A 14800-nucleotide genomic window follows, 5' to 3' on the forward strand; every position below is an offset into this window, starting at 1 on the left:
ATCGTTGTACAGATTGTCATGAGCATGGGCTGTTGTGAATGTAGGTCCGTGCGTGTTGCCGTTTTAACGCCTTTAGCCTAACCTCGATCTTCCCCATCCCGAGTTAATATCAACCTTCATCAATCCCGGCATCACTTACACCAACATTCTCTACTCTCCTAGTCAATTCATGCACTTTGTGCATATCAATGTCCGGGAATTGTAATTGCTTCCTGTATGTCGAAATGTACGAGCTTGCGTAAGAGCATGCTGGACGCCCGCTTTTGGTTACGGGACGCGTCGCTCTAATATCGTCGATGAGCCCTGTCTAAAGTCTCTGCAGTCTCAATGGAACCTCGGACTGTATACGCCTTCAGTCCGTGTTCTAAAGTAGCTGAATGTGACTTTGTCAGGCACTTCCAGTGTGGTGCTCGGGCTGACGATGCCGCATCCATCATGGTCCAGGTCTATACATTCACTTGAACCAAGAGCAAGCTGCGTATGCTTCACTGTGTTCTATCTTTAAAGACAAGATCACATTTTTGAACAAGCTCAATGCTACTGTGCCAACACGTGGCGGGTGTATTCTTTCTTGTGGGTACCCCATCGGAATGGATGCCCGCCAAGTTACCTTGCCAATCGCTATATTTCCTGCTATCACTTGAGGGATACTGTTAATGTCACACGTAGCTTCAGGTGGTTGCAATGGAAAGGGGTACACTCATGGAGTCAGCGTTGTCTTGCAATCCAAAGCCGCGTCATAGTTTGACGTCCTCCTTGAACTAGACCAGCCACATTGGTTCTGAGAATGGTAATGTGTATTCTAGGGGAGAAAAAAATCGATAGTTGAGCATCGGTTATCGTATATGCTGCGTCTGGACCAATACTTCGTTCTTCGCCCAATAGCTATCCTGGTACTTCTGCCGAGAGTCTGCTTTATTAAGCCTTCTAGTTCCCCAAAATTTTGTGACAAGCACCTCGTCGACATTCTTTTCAGTCATCGCAATGGCACCTTCCTTATGGTTGTCAATGCAGTCTTGCGCAGTTACTGCCCTCTTTTTGTTCTCGCAAGGAATATCTGCGTACGTTGGAAGTGCCACCGTCTCGAGCACAATCCTCATCATAGCTCGTGACCAGACGTCTGCCCAAAATGGAGCTGCTTCCGGCCTACAAGGCTACGGAATCCCTTATGAGGTCCTTGCAGTTCCTCAGGAAGGCATTGCGAACCTGCCAATCCTCAATTCTTCCGCAACCCACGGAAACTATGGTGGGATAGTAGTTGTCAGTGAAGTGGGGTACAATTACGGTGATCAATTCTACAGTGCTCTCACAAGGAGACAATGGAACCAGCTTTGGGATTATCAATCACAATTCGGTGCACGAATGGTGCGATTAGATGTCTTCCCGACCGCCGACTTTGGTGTTGCAAGCAATGGCGCTGGCAACGTAAGAGATGAGCCGGTAATCTTCACTGATACCAGCGCATTCTCGACAGCAGGGTTGAAGATGTGAGTTGCCACATTTCTCTTGTTCACGTTGATTAATTCGCAAAATTTGCCCCTGCGGCAAAACTTTGCCGAGTTCCATGTGGATAGTATCTATATAGGACGCGTGACTAATCCATTTACCAGGAACGCCAACATCAGTATCGCGAACATCTTCCATAACCCAGCGAAGATTACGAACGCTACGATTGCTAAAGAGATTGCCAAATTCGGCACTGCAGGAACCGCTGCGGTTATTAACAACCTCGGGTCCCGACAGCAGATGGTATGGTTTATGCCATTTGCACTTGATTGGTCGGGCGCTAGCAACTACATTCAGCATTCATGGATCAATTGGGTGACAAGAGGCCTTTACGTTGGCTTCAAGAGAATATACTTTAGCACGCAAGTCGACGACATGTTCCTGGAAACTCCTCTGTACAGGCCTCAGGGTCAATCATACCGTTGCAAACCAGATGACTTGTCTATGCATGTTGACTGGCAATTGGATCTTAACAAAAGGATGCCGACTGGGTCTGAGTACTTTGTTGAGATCGGACATAACGGAAACGGCGATATCGAAGCTGCAACTGATACCACCCAGGGTGCAAGATCCTGCACTCCTGCTTCTGGCATTGAGTATCCAGACCAAGCGGATGGAAGCCCAGAATACACAAAGCCGCCAGGGACTGGCACGGATATTTGGCCTGCTACCCCCGAGAAATATACTTGGAGTCTGGAATGTGCGGAACTTGATGATCTTCAGAATTGGTTCGCCGATACTGATAACCGCGATTCATTCGCGCATATCTCCCACACCTTTAGTCACGCGGATCTAACTAATGCTACTTACAAAGACGCAGCGAAAGAGATTCAATTCAACAAAGCTTGGTTGAAGCAAGTCGGTTTCGAAGCTGCGAAGCGATTCAGTCCTAAAGGAATTATCCCCCCGGCTATCACAGGCCTTCACAACGCCGATGTTATCCAGGCATGGATGGAGAATGGCATTGTAAATGTTGTTGGTGACAATACTCGCCCTACGCTGAGGAACACCCAGAATACCTTTTGGCCTTTGAAAACTACTGTTGCCGGTAATGGTTATGATGGACTCAATGTCATGCCTCGATGGGCAACAGTCATTTACTACAATTGCGATCTGCCAGCATGCACCCTCCAAGAATGGATTGACACTTCTGGAGGCAAGGGAACATTCAATGATCTCATGAATGATGCAAAGAATACAGCCATCAGGAATCTGATGGGTCTTCACTGGGACGCGTAAGTCTGTTCTCTAGTGATTATAGCTAAATACTAATCGACTTAGATATATGTTTCATCAAGCTAACATGCGAGTTAATGATATTCCGAACACAATTATCAATGGGAAGAAAGGCCAATATTCTTTGCTCATGACCTGGGTAGAGATAATTGCACAAGAGATGATGAGGCTGTAAGTGCTCACCTGTGTCTTCCCTCACAGTAGTAATACTAACCTATGACAGCACAACATGGCCCTTCAAGACCCTCAAGCACGATGATCTCACCCAGGCCTTCCTCAATCGACAGACAAGAGATCTTTGCCGACCCAGTATGACTTGGCAAACATCTGCCAATGGAGCAAATATCGAAAGCGTCAACGTGTACACTGCGGGTGGCAACAAATGTGGCACTACCATTCCCATCACCGTACCTGGTGCTGTCTCTTCAACTACTGGTGCCACCAAGGAACAACTGGGTAGCGATCCACTCACACTCTGGGTCACTATGAGCGGCGCATCCCGCAACTACAAGTTCTCAAAGGCTATTGCGCTCTAAGTTTATTCCATGGAACTAGTTTCTCGTTATTTTTGGAGTGTTAATTCCGTCCAGAGGGCTGCGGCCGAAGAGATAATCTGCGACCAAAATTGTCTTATGAACAAAAATTGCATTGACTCTCAATTTTTAAATCCCTGTCGCCTGCAAATCGTCCCAAGATCATGGATATTTCCTCATAGCATAGACAAGACCATAGCACTCGCTCTGGGCCCATCGAAGTTCTTGATCATTCAAGGGAAGGTGGCATGATCTCTCCGGAAGAGCCCTCGATTTTCTTCATGGTCTTGGACTTCTTCAAGGGTACGAATGTACATATGTATTCATCGCTCACTTTAATTACGCATTGGAAGATACCAATTCGGTAGTTGCTTCAGCATTTGTAACTTTCTTCCGATGCAATTCTTGTTGACATCTTGCATATCTTGACCCAGGAGTAGAATGTGCGGTCCCAATAGTTCAAGGATGTACATGCCATTTCGAGAGGATTTTTGCATCACTGCGATGCATACAAAAGGGGCAATGTCTTCAAATCTTACATTCTTCCTATTTCGGACGGTTTCTCGTGTACAACATGCATCGTTGTCGTCCATCGGACTCGTCCAGAATTGGCAGCAACATGTCTCACTTCTGTCGGATCCATGCGATTTCTTGGTGATACATAACAATGCCCCGCTCACGCATGCCTGATTCTGCATGCAGAGCAATGGCAAGTATTCGTTCCCGTTTTGGACTGAACGTGCGTGGCCAACGTTCTGGCCTTCCTTCTCACGATCGAAGCAATTCACTGCATGATCTAAGGGGGGTTTAGCGTAGCCAAGGCTTTCCCCCCTGATCCGCTCCTTCGGCCCGGCCCCATCCAACGCCGCCTCAGATCGCATCACCCACCACCAACGCTCAACGCGCTATTGTACGCAGATTGATCCGATACGATCTGCGAGTAAGTTATCTCCCACTGCTCACAACGCCCACGCTAATACAACACGAGGAGCTTAATTGAACAACTCGTTTTCTCAATTATCAGCCTCACCTGGGCCACATGGAACACGAAGTTGGCTCGCTAGCTTTTTCGCGCAGAATTAGACTTCGGCTGGCCTTGCGTGCGCAGGATAGTGAGGGGGCCAGACCACGCCTGGGTCGCCCCCAAAAGGATAAAGTGAAAAGTCATACCTACATGCATGTCACCTGACGCACAGCCACCCTATATACTCTGGAAGAAAAGGGAAGACGGGGACTTTTGGCTATTGAGCGATCAGACATTCGCCGGCGGCATTCTCCCAGTGGTCCAATCAGAACGCCTATGAGACTGTCCATTCCGTCTTCCGCAAGCTGTTTGAGGAAGTATCTCATGTAGCTCAATCTAGTTGCTGACGGCCACGCTTCCGTCTTTGCCATTGTCCCTGACATCTCGCAATCCAGGCGGTGGTGCTGTTGTTGTGAGGACAACGGGCGCGCCAGCAAATTTCTTTTCTCATTGCATACTCTTTCTCTCAAGGTCATTGATCCCTCTACAATTACAACGTTGCTACGCCTCGCGCTACATCCTGCATTATAGCATCGAAAATACGCCACATTTCCACATATACTTTCAATGGCGCAGCAACCATTTCTCAGGAACACCTAAGCCTCATCAAATCTATCCCTGCATTGTTTCATTCTGTACCATCTCCCCCAATAGAGCATCTCCAGGCGCCAATCTGCTTTTCGTCCAGTTATTCCATATTAAACTGGAGAGGCGGCTGCACTTCCCAAACGACCGCTTTCCGCCATCTATACCGTCAATCTCATCTGCTCTGTTTCTGAAAAGAGCCATATGCATAGCCAGGAAGACATCAGATTCGTCACAATTCCCCTGAAGCATTCGGCCCTTCTGTGAGCTGTATCAAAGTGCTGCTGCGCCCCCAGAAAATTCATTTGTGAATTGAACTCAAGAGAGAGACCATTCATCCATAAAGAGGATATATTCCCACCAAGAGCCTTGTCACTTGGACAATACCAAGCTTGCCCAGCATCCATATACCCAAAACGGGGTTCGCAAAATTAAATATTATCGCTTTCGGCCATTGAGCATCGTGCTTCAAAGCGAAATTTGCAAAAACAGTGCGATCAGCCCAGCCTGAGGATACCGAAAAGGGAAATCGTTACTGTTTCGAGGCTTCCTTCCGCATCCGCCGATCGATCTGCGGAGGTACAGTGGAGATACTTCATAATTATTTCTCCTCGGTTTTCTCTTGGTTGTAAGCTTGGATTACGTCGGCTGAAAAAGGTTGTGAGGGGATATCACATCATTCTTGAGCACAACGTTCCCCACCCCTGATCAGAAAGCCAGTTGGAGGGGGAAACATTTATATACAAAAGCCATGGCCGACTCTCAGGATTCTAAACTTGCCGTTGGACCCAATCCTTCTCCTAATCGACACTCCAGGAAGAAATGGTTGATCATACTCGCTGCCGCATTCTTGGTCATTGCGATTGGACTGGGGGTAGGTTTGGGTGTTGGTCTGACCAGGAATGGTGGTAGTGATGATGGTGATAACGACTCCGGACCTACGCCTACATCGTCTCCGCTTCCAACACCAACATCGCGATTGGCTTGGAGGCCAAAGGTCAATGATACCTGGCAGATCATGCTTCTGCATCCACCATCCCTTAATGCTGATGCTGCTTCTGTAACTCCGGACGTGGACATCTTCGATATCGATCTTTTCGACACAACCAAAGAGACCATCCATACGCTACACAAGCTGGGGAAGAAAGTGATATGCTATTTTAGTGGAGGGAGCTATGAGCCATATCGACCGGATAGCGCCGAATTCGAGAAGAACGACATTGGTGCAGACCTTCAGGGCTGGCCAGGAGAGAAATGGATCAAGTTGGGCAGCGAAAATGTGAGGAGAATCATGAAGGGTAGGGTGGAGTTGGCCCACCACAAAGGATGTGACGGCGTAGACCCCGACAATGTTGACGGCTTCGTAAGTTCAATTTGTTTCTGCAAGTTCCTTGAACGATCTGTGTGGTCCAGACGAGGAAGTATGATAAGACAATGATTGCAGCTTGCCGGTATTGCCGATAGCATGCTATTGATGGATTTTGGAAGTGAAACCATGGGAGTTGGAGTGGAACAAAGTCGACTAAAGTCTGTACTGACACACTGAACAGCAAAATGAGAATGGGCTCTCCCTGACAGCGGACGATTCTATCTCGTTCATGTCCTACCTGTCCAACATCACTTCGCCTCTAAACCTTACCCTAGGCCTCAAGAACGCCGGCGACATCATTAAGAACGTTCTCCCGATCGTACATTTCTCAGTAAACGAACAATGCGTGGAACACTCTGAGTGTTCGACCTTCGCAGCCTTCATTCAAGATGACAAACCCGTTTTCCATATCGAGTATCCGGACGGGGCAGGAAAGGAAGGACTGAGGGCGAACACGGTAAACAAATATTGCTCAAGAGAAGGAGATGCGCGAGGAAGTGATCAGTTCAGCACAGTGCTCAAGACCATGGACTTGAACGGTTGGGTGGAGACCTGTGATGGCACGGTGATGACTACGACTATGAACGAAACAAGTCCGAACCATTAAATTCATCCTACAAAAGTCTATTCCACCGAAAGTAAATTTTCCAACCGAGTTTGACCAGGCAGTATGATGGATCTGATGCCTCCGGCGGGTGTTTACAGATGAACCCGGAATCGGAGCGATCGAAAGGCAACGGTTGCCGCTCTTCGGAAACAGAGCACGGTAGAAAGATGACGCAGCCTCATCTAACAAGAAAAAACCCGAAAGAATTCCTTCCAATGGACCATTCCCGCAAATGTCGCGATATTCACCTCTCACGGACGCATGCTACCCACACGTGTTTCTTTCATGCCGAGCGGCATACAAGCGGCAGCAACACTGCAAAGTTACGGAAACTGTGGGGTGCAGGTTTGTGGGGTGCATACTTGAATGCTTCAAGCAGTACCTTGGGTAGGCTTCGTCAGCTCAATCAAAGAGAATTTTCTTCTCCAAGTCAAATCGCATGGTTCCCTGGTCAAGGTACTTGGGAGCAAGAAAGTAGGAAAACCCCTCACCCGCGATTGCTTGCCGAAAGTTGGGGATTGCAATGGGGATGGAGCCAGACAGTAGCTGCCACTTCCTGCATCGTGTGAATTTTTTCCCATTCAATTTATCAGCGGTGATTTATGCGCCTTACATATTTCATCTTGCGTTCTTTTGAAGTGATCGTGATATTGTCGCCGCTTTGCCGAAGCCCAACTTCCGCGCACCCGCAGTATTTGTGCTAGATTAGTAAAGATCTACTTAGGTTGTAATCCGAATTTTTCGCTATACTTGGGATGTGATATTGGTTGGGTCTGGATACAACCGGTCAAGCGAATCTGGGGTAATGCACTACCGAAAGCCAACTGTTGAGATACATTTTGATGGTAGGCTGACATAGGTGGCGCGGTCGGTGGGGCCCGACCTGGAAGGTAGTGAGGCTCCTTCCTGGCGATCTGTGGTATTTCGTAAAGGAGTGGGCGATACGCTGTTTTGTCAGACATCCCGCTGCCCGCTCAGTCGCAATCCTAGCGCCAGGGGAGCCAAATCAAGCCAAGCTTTCGCCAACGGATGAATGCGGACCAAATGTTCTGAGATCTGAATGCCCTGAGATCTGATACAGGGGGGTGGTTTTCGACTGTGTTGCACTGCTATACCGACAAAAACATTGAGTGCGCTCATGTTCGGCTCCGAACCAGAGTGCAAATGGACAGGGACTACGCGTCCTCGATGTAAAAGCTTCGAATATTTACACAAAGGTCAATTTGAAAAAGCTGTATCGATATCTATGTGACAGGGTTTTCCTGCTTGCCGAATTTGAGACGGAATTGGGTTATGTTTGACTGTGGTCCGACTCGGTCTGGTCATCTGACACTCTTGCGATGAAGTAGCGGTGCTGGTGCGTATGATGGGGCGTCGAGGTTGCTCTGCACTGTCGGTTGCTCTCTGCATGCAGCAACGAGCATATACTCCCATGAAAATTGATACGCAGAAGGGAAACGAAGTCTGGAACCTGGAACGATGCTAAGTCATCCCCATCATTTACCCTATTCTCCGAACTCTCGAACGCCTGGAGGTTGCGGCGATCGCACCGGGTACGGACTTTCGCGTCTTCGTGTTCATGCCAGAATTGACATTCCATGGTGGGACTTTCGGCCGCTAGCCCAGTCTTTGGAAATTTCCTGCAATGCAAAAGTGTTCTGAATCGAGTGAGCATGACAACCAGGAACAGCTGGATACTGATCAGGGGTGTCGAACAAGGACATTGCCCAGAATTTGCGCTCAGGGCACGCTCACTGCCAAGGCGAAGGTGGAGGATCACGATGAAGCTACTTGAGAGAATGACTGGAGGCCCGGTTCGCTCTACACATTACATGGTTGAGGCCCAAGGTGGCGCGACCAGTCGCCGTACTGGAAGTCTACTATTCCAGTAAGTCGATGCCTTTTGATGCCTCAAGCTCCCATAATGCTCGCCACCTGCATGTACAATCTCCGCAGCTCGTATTTGAGGATTCGATGAAAGTGATAGTTCAAGGAGCCTCACGTCGTACGATAGAAGAAATGAAAACGAAGTCGGGATCTGAGAGTGTGGGGGTGGCAGCACGCCAAAGCCCTGAAGAAGAAGAAGATAGCCTGCGGAAAACAACAAACTGGATAAGGGACATTTCAAAATCCCCTGCCTGCCGCGGAAGTCGATGTAGCCGCTGCTTGACAACAGAGCTTGAGTCCCTAGTGTTCCTTATAGCCTCTAAGTGCTCCACTGACAGATTAGTATGTTACAAAACTCTTTAAAGTGGCTAGATGTGTCTCTCTGATGGAAGATTCAGATGTTGTAACCCAGAAGACTACCCGCATACGGCTTTCGAAAGGGGTGCCCTATGCGATGACCTTGAGCTGGCATCGAACAAGAGGAGTTCTTGCAGATTTTGGAGCTGAAAATAGATTCCCAAGAGCAGCTTCGTGCCGTTACCCGTATAGACAATAGGGCTTGCATGTTCTCGAACTCCTATACTGAGTTTGAGCTTCCCCTTGGCTAAGCTTAGGATCCAGTGCGAAGTGCAGGAGAGAACACGGTGAAATCTGCAACAGTGATGCTGTGCCACCGAACGAATGCCAGAAAGGATGACGGAGCATGTGGGGTTCCTTTACGGCGGATTCCAACTGCGAAATCGACAGTACCAGGGCGTCCCAGGAACGGGTAAGTGCGTGTGTTTTGATTGAATCGCTAGTCCTGTTTACATAGATGATCAGCCTCGTTCCTTGGATGCATATGTATGTACGGGACAATTACTCCCGGCCAGCTAGGCGAATCTCGATGTAAATGTTACGGAACTACCCTCAGATCCTCCATTGTGGAGCCGCAAATCTCAAGTGCCACATCAATCCAAGCAGGAACAGTATTGATCTCAACCAATGTATCATCGCGGGGTCAGGGGAGAATCAACGTACCCTATGCTAGAGTAGAATATGGAGAACAAGGCCCGCGGAAGACCATTGTAGCCGGATATCTGCAGGAAGATGAGCAGGTAGGGTTGAAATAGAGTGATCACGCGAATTTAGCGCGACCAACTAGGATTAGTACAGGGATTGTTTGCCCTGTATGGTAAAAGCGGCGATTATGCCAGTCGAATCCATTCAGGGTTGAAGGGAACGACAGTGTTTGTTCGCAGAGAGGGACCTAGTGTGATTGCCGATCTTTTCCTCGTTTCAGCCCACCACTTATGTTCCTGAGGATGGCAACATTTTGATTCTTCCGGCGGGGTGACGGACCGCATATTTGGTCAGACAACACCTCGATACACAACAACAATAATACTACAATGGGTGATCAGCCTTCATTATACGTCGCGAATTCAAGAAAATGACTTGCTTAGTGTCTTTCCTTCTCAATGATCAGCATCTTGTTCAGTCTGATTGACAGGAACATGACGTTTACCTGCGTTGTTGAAGATGCACACCGTCTTTCCAGAAGTTGCATCTCGGCCGGGAATCATGACTGTGTCCCACAGATCAGGAACCTGTCCGGGATCCCTGAAAGGAAATTCTCGTCAATCAATAAAACCCGCATCGTGATTGCGTAGGTGATACCCACAGTCTCGGAATATGATGGCGGTAGCAGGATGACCCTCTAATGGGTAATGGTTTAGCAGCACTCTTCGTATCAACGATTGGATTGAATGAATCAGTAACGATCAAAGTCCATCATGGCTGAGCGTCTTGTGAAAAGTACTTTTCCCTCCTAATACTGGCGCATGCTGTGATGAAAGATAACGCGACATTGCAGCAGAGGGACAGAGCTGGATCGTTGCTGTTAGAGTATCTCATGATCACATGACTGAGAGTCCTTCGTCAGTAAGCTTACTTTACCATATATGCTGGTGTAAGCATGAGATCTATTATGAAGTCAATGAACCCTGAGATTTTAGGTATCTAAGATGATGGCGATTGAGACAAAGCACCTGGATTGTGGACTGCGATGCACCATCAGCCTTGACACTTACAACTGCCGATAGCTGGTACCCCAATCTTGAGACATCAAATCAGAGTCGAAGATACACCACGGTCGACCACCAGTATGGGTGCCTATATATCGGGGACCCACTGCCTTCGGGCTGTGCTCGAAGCCACACCTGTCGCCCAATGCCGAGATTGGTGTGGTTTTTCTTCTCTATGCAGCGAAACCTCCCTTGAGCCGTGATCGTAGTAGTGAGCAAAAGTTGCGAAAGTACGCAGGTGCGGAACGTCCTTGGTAGAAGTTGGGCTAGAGAAGATCTCATTTTAGTCCGAAGAAGCGCCACCGTCACCTTTCTCGTCTCGAATTGCGACTTTGTTGACTGTTCTGTCGTCTACTATTCCACGTGGTAGAAGCATGTCCGATAGTACGGCCAACACCGAATGCACTCAATGACTGAATGGCTTGCGTATGGCTCATTTCCGGCAGAGCGCGTTCACCCGGTTCAGTCTACGGGTTAACGATTGCCGTGAACTGCATGCGCGGTAGCATGATGCCCTGTTGTGGATTTGCCAGTACCTGGTCGAGTCTCCGGGAATGGGAATCGTCTTGCTCTGAGGCGAGTTCGCACGCATCTGCAGGAGAAAACAGTAGAGAAGTACAATCACCGATACACCCTTGGCTTTCAATAGTCCGTGGCAGCATAGATCGCCTGCTTGAATTGGACATTTCCAGAGAGAGATAGCTAGAGTGTGCATGCGCCTGTGTGTCTGATGTGAGTTCTGACAGGCCTGGAAGGGTCGAGATCTGTGGAGGCAATTGGCTAGAGTGCGCTGCAGAAGCATCCCTAGCTGAGAATTTTCGAACGGCAACAATCGCGGCGGCGAGATAGTATGTCGACTGGAGCAAATCGGTCAGCTTGCATTCTCGTAAAATCAAACGAAAGCCTTTCGAGGCAGCGACATTGCGCCTCGTAGGAGCACTTAGGAAACATGATGGCATACATATTGGGGCAGGGATTATAACCGATGTTGGAGAGTATATTTGAAAGTGCTAGACCAGAGCACCAACGTTTGACCAAAATAAATCGGGATGAAGCCGCCGGAGCATGCCAAGGGCGGCCTAGAATAAACGATATTGGGCGACAGCTGGTAAAACTTTTGCACCACATTTGTTCTGCCTAATTGGGTCAGAGTAAGCTGTCAAAAGCTTCAACATATATAAGATATTTTCCTCATTCTTTCCTGACGCGGCACTCAGCTGGTCACGCTCTTTCCTGTCAAAATCATTAGCTTTATCCGTCATGGAGGGAATTACCAACTCAGGCACTGCCTCACCCTCGTTGTCAATGTTTTCACTGGCAGATTCGAATTCCGCCGAAACAGTCAGCACACCAGACACTCAGCGGTCACTCCTGTTCGATGATGATGTGGTAGCAGACCCCCTTGATATCGCCGGCGGCGCTCCTTTCATCATGGTCATCGGCGGGTTGGGTTACATTGGCTCCCACACCGTTCTGGAGCTGCTCAAGGAGAACTACAATGTTCTTGTCATTGATGATCTTAGCAATTCTTATGAAAGCGTGCTGCAACGTATCAAAGCATTGGCTTTGGAACACTTCACAACCATCGGGAAAAGCATGCCTTCGTTGCATTTCCGGCAACTTGACTACCGGAGTCCTTGCATGCGGTCGGTACTTGCCAGCTATTCGACATATTCGGTTGGCAATAAGATGCACAAACTCTCCGAGGAAGGTACTGGCGCGCTTTCTGCACGCTTCCCATTTTCAGCTCTTCAGCGGACCGACTCAGGTATAGACCTGGAACCGGAGGATGCTCCCAACGCCGTTGTCCAACGCACATCTCGGATCTCAGGTGTGATACACTTCGCTGCATACAAGTCTGTGGAAGAGAGCATCCGTATGCCATTGAAGTACTACAGCAATAATGTGTGCGGTATGGTCGACTTCTTGGGCCTCCTGGAGGAGTTCGGGATTAAGAACTTCGTCTTCTCCTCCTCCGCAACCGTTTACGGTGAAGGTGCCAACTGCGGGCTTCCTCTTCGTGAAGAACTTTGCGTGCATCACCCGGAAACGTTCCACGACGACGATGGATCAGAAAGGCACGCATCTCCCGGGGTCATGGGCCTGACTTCCCCGTATGGTCGATCAAAGTTTATGTGTGAATCCATTCTGGCGGACATTGCGCGTTCAGACCCCTCTTGGTCAATAACAGCGCTGAGATACTTCAATCCGGTAAGTCCGTTCCTTGTCTCGGGCTATGCATGAACTGAACGGGGAAAATAGGTTGGCTGCCATGAATCTGGAATTCTTGGCGAAGATCCTCGACAAAAGCCCAGCAATCTCATTCCAGTAGTCGCCACAGTTCTTACAGGCACTAAGCCAGTCCTGGATATCTTTGGTACTGATTGGAGTACCCCCGATGGCACAGCTGTTCGAGACTTCATCCACGTTGTAGATCTAGCCCAAGGTCACATTGCTGCTTTGGCAGCATCGGCATCCGGTCGAATCCAGGCTCCATTCAGAGCTTACAACCTGGGTATGTTGAATATTCCTAGACTCCCAACATATCTACTCTCCGACACGAAAACTGACATTATCAAGGTACCGGACGAGGCCATACAGTTCGGGAGGTCGTACAGAGTTTAGAAACTGCTTCGGAAAGGAAGATCCCAGTCCGGGAAACTGATCGCAGGGCCGGTGATGTAGGTTTCTGTGTAGCTGAGGTCCGGAGAGCAGAGACAGAGCTGCAGTGGAGAGCACGGAAAACACTCGCCGATTGTTCGGTGGATGTGTGGAACTTCACCAAGGCTAGATGCAATCCACAGACTTCTGATGAGATGATCTGCTAGTGCCAGCCAATACGGTGGAGAATTGGCGTGGGCAGTCTGGTTAGACTCGCTGTTTCAACTCGGTTCCGCAATGGTTACACGGGCGTTGGCGTCGTCGTATGTGTGTTGATATACCATTTTACCTATTGCATATCTTGATCTGGCTTCCATGGAAGCTTTGTGGTTAGCGTAGTACCATGTAGCATCCACAGTTTAATAAACCTTTCTAACATTGTTGTCTTCGTCCATGAATATTCATGTGTTCTCATTCGTAGCGGGTGTAACCAGACGACGCGCCCTGTTGATAGTTGAACAATTTCCCAGCAGCTATATATGCCTTCTTGTGGCCCTTTGAGTTCCTGCTCATGCCCTTCCCTTATTGCCCAGGCTCTTTCTCTTGAGATGGAAGCTCACGAGGTCAGAGGGTCCGGGTTTGTATCCAATCAGCTCCTCGACTTCGATGAAGTCCAACTGGTTGCAGCAAATCTATCTTGCTTGATTCCCTTTATCCGTGCTCTTCGGTTCTTGGCGAAGTCAAGTTTGTGCCAAAAGTACACTTGAAAGACAGCAATGACCAAAAATGCCGCAGAAAAGCAATGTGTCTTCCAACAGTCGAATGAAACTGAGATTCTGACAAGCATTGGCAGTTTTCCAGCCTGTCTTGCCTCCGAATGAGTGTAAATGCAATGACGTAAAGTGTCTACGGCGTGACGGCGATGTGCTGCGGAGTGGTTTGCCTAAGAAACGCGAATGAGTATACTTGAATTTGTTGTAAAATGGATGAAATGTGAGGAATTGCCTTCTTTTTGAGGTTTTTGAGGTAGACCAAGGGGAGTGGCAATGTCAGTGGGCACTATCGGACCCCCGCTACAAGAATTTGGGAGTGTGGTTGCCCACGTATTGTATTCGTCAGCTTCTAGGAGTAGCAGATAAGGACAATAGATGGAGTCGGGATATATGTTCCAGATAGTACACCTACTAGAGTCTATTAGATATGCCCCCACGTACTGTAGATATGCTACTTGGTGGGAATATATCGAGCCAATGTGCGATGTTTCCAGCAAAATGGTGCTTGGACCTTAATATTTGGACTTTGGTATCCAATATTGTATATATGTGGGCCTATGTTCTAGAATAATCAGAACCGATTATACTAATCGCTTCGAATGCAACTTTTGAA

At 48.4% G+C, this 14800-nt stretch overlaps 4 protein-coding genes across 4 annotated transcripts; 3 read left to right on the plus strand and 1 right to left on the minus strand.

The window, feature by feature from the left end:
* Window positions 1–969: 969 nt before the first annotated feature.
* BU24DRAFT_367510 (uncharacterized protein) lies at window positions 970–3607 on the plus strand. The gene is made up of 4 exons (XM_033524348.1): window positions 970–1487; window positions 1611–2741; window positions 2788–2913; window positions 2966–3607. Exons 1-4 carry the CDS (start codon window positions 985–987, stop codon window positions 3276–3278), a joined length of 2073 nt encoding a protein of 690 aa, XP_033385900.1. The 5' UTR covers window positions 970–984; the 3' UTR covers window positions 3279–3607.
* On the minus strand, window positions 3445–4301 carry BU24DRAFT_152494 (uncharacterized protein). The gene has a single exon (XM_033521285.1). It carries the CDS (start codon window positions 4154–4156, stop codon window positions 3611–3613), a length of 546 nt encoding a protein of 181 aa, XP_033385901.1. The 5' UTR covers window positions 4157–4301; the 3' UTR covers window positions 3445–3610.
* Window positions 4302–5205: 904 nt separating this feature from the next.
* Window positions 5206–7043, plus strand: BU24DRAFT_152496 (glycoside hydrolase family 114 protein). The gene is made up of 2 exons (XM_033521286.1): window positions 5206–6247; window positions 6435–7043. Exons 1-2 carry the CDS (start codon window positions 5636–5638, stop codon window positions 6858–6860), a joined length of 1038 nt encoding a protein of 345 aa, XP_033385902.1. The 5' UTR covers window positions 5206–5635; the 3' UTR covers window positions 6861–7043.
* Window positions 7044–12073: 5030 nt separating this feature from the next.
* On the plus strand, window positions 12074–13641 carry BU24DRAFT_449214 (UDP-glucose 4-epimerase; the record flags this gene model as incomplete). Its single annotated transcript, XM_033530932.1, has 3 exons — window positions 12074–13024; window positions 13076–13328; window positions 13394–13641. 3 exons carry the CDS (start codon window positions 12074–12076, stop codon window positions 13639–13641), a joined length of 1452 nt encoding a protein of 483 aa, XP_033385903.1.
* Between the last annotated feature and the right edge of the window lie 1159 nt (window positions 13642–14800).

This window comes from Aaosphaeria arxii (assembly GCF_010015735.1).
Source record: "Aaosphaeria arxii CBS 175.79 unplaced genomic scaffold BU24scaffold_3, whole genome shotgun sequence".
NCBI classification, from domain to species: Eukaryota; Fungi; Ascomycota; class Dothideomycetes; order Pleosporales; genus Aaosphaeria; species Aaosphaeria arxii.

Bases quoted from the DNA above. Each gene is read 5' to 3' on its own strand.
- BU24DRAFT_367510 (XM_033524348.1), top strand. From the start codon at position 985: ATGGCACCTTCCTTATGGTTGTCAATGCAGTCTTGCGCAGTTACTGCC. The intron at 1,488-1,610 runs GTGAGTTGCCAC...TCCATTTACCAG, and splicing joins TCGACAGCAGGGTTGAAGAT to GAACGCCAACATCAGTATCG. The intron at 2,914-2,965 runs GTAAGTGCTCAC...AACCTATGACAG, and splicing joins GCACAAGAGATGATGAGGCT to CACAACATGGCCCTTCAAGA.
- BU24DRAFT_152494 (XM_033521285.1), bottom strand. From the start codon at position 4,156: ATGCGATCTGAGGCGGCGTTGGATGGGGCCGGGCCGAAGGAGCGGATC.
- BU24DRAFT_152496 (XM_033521286.1), top strand. From the start codon at position 5,636: ATGGCCGACTCTCAGGATTCTAAACTTGCCGTTGGACCCAATCCTTCT. The intron at 6,248-6,434 runs GTAAGTTCAATT...CACACTGAACAG, and splicing joins CCGACAATGTTGACGGCTTC to CAAAATGAGAATGGGCTCTC.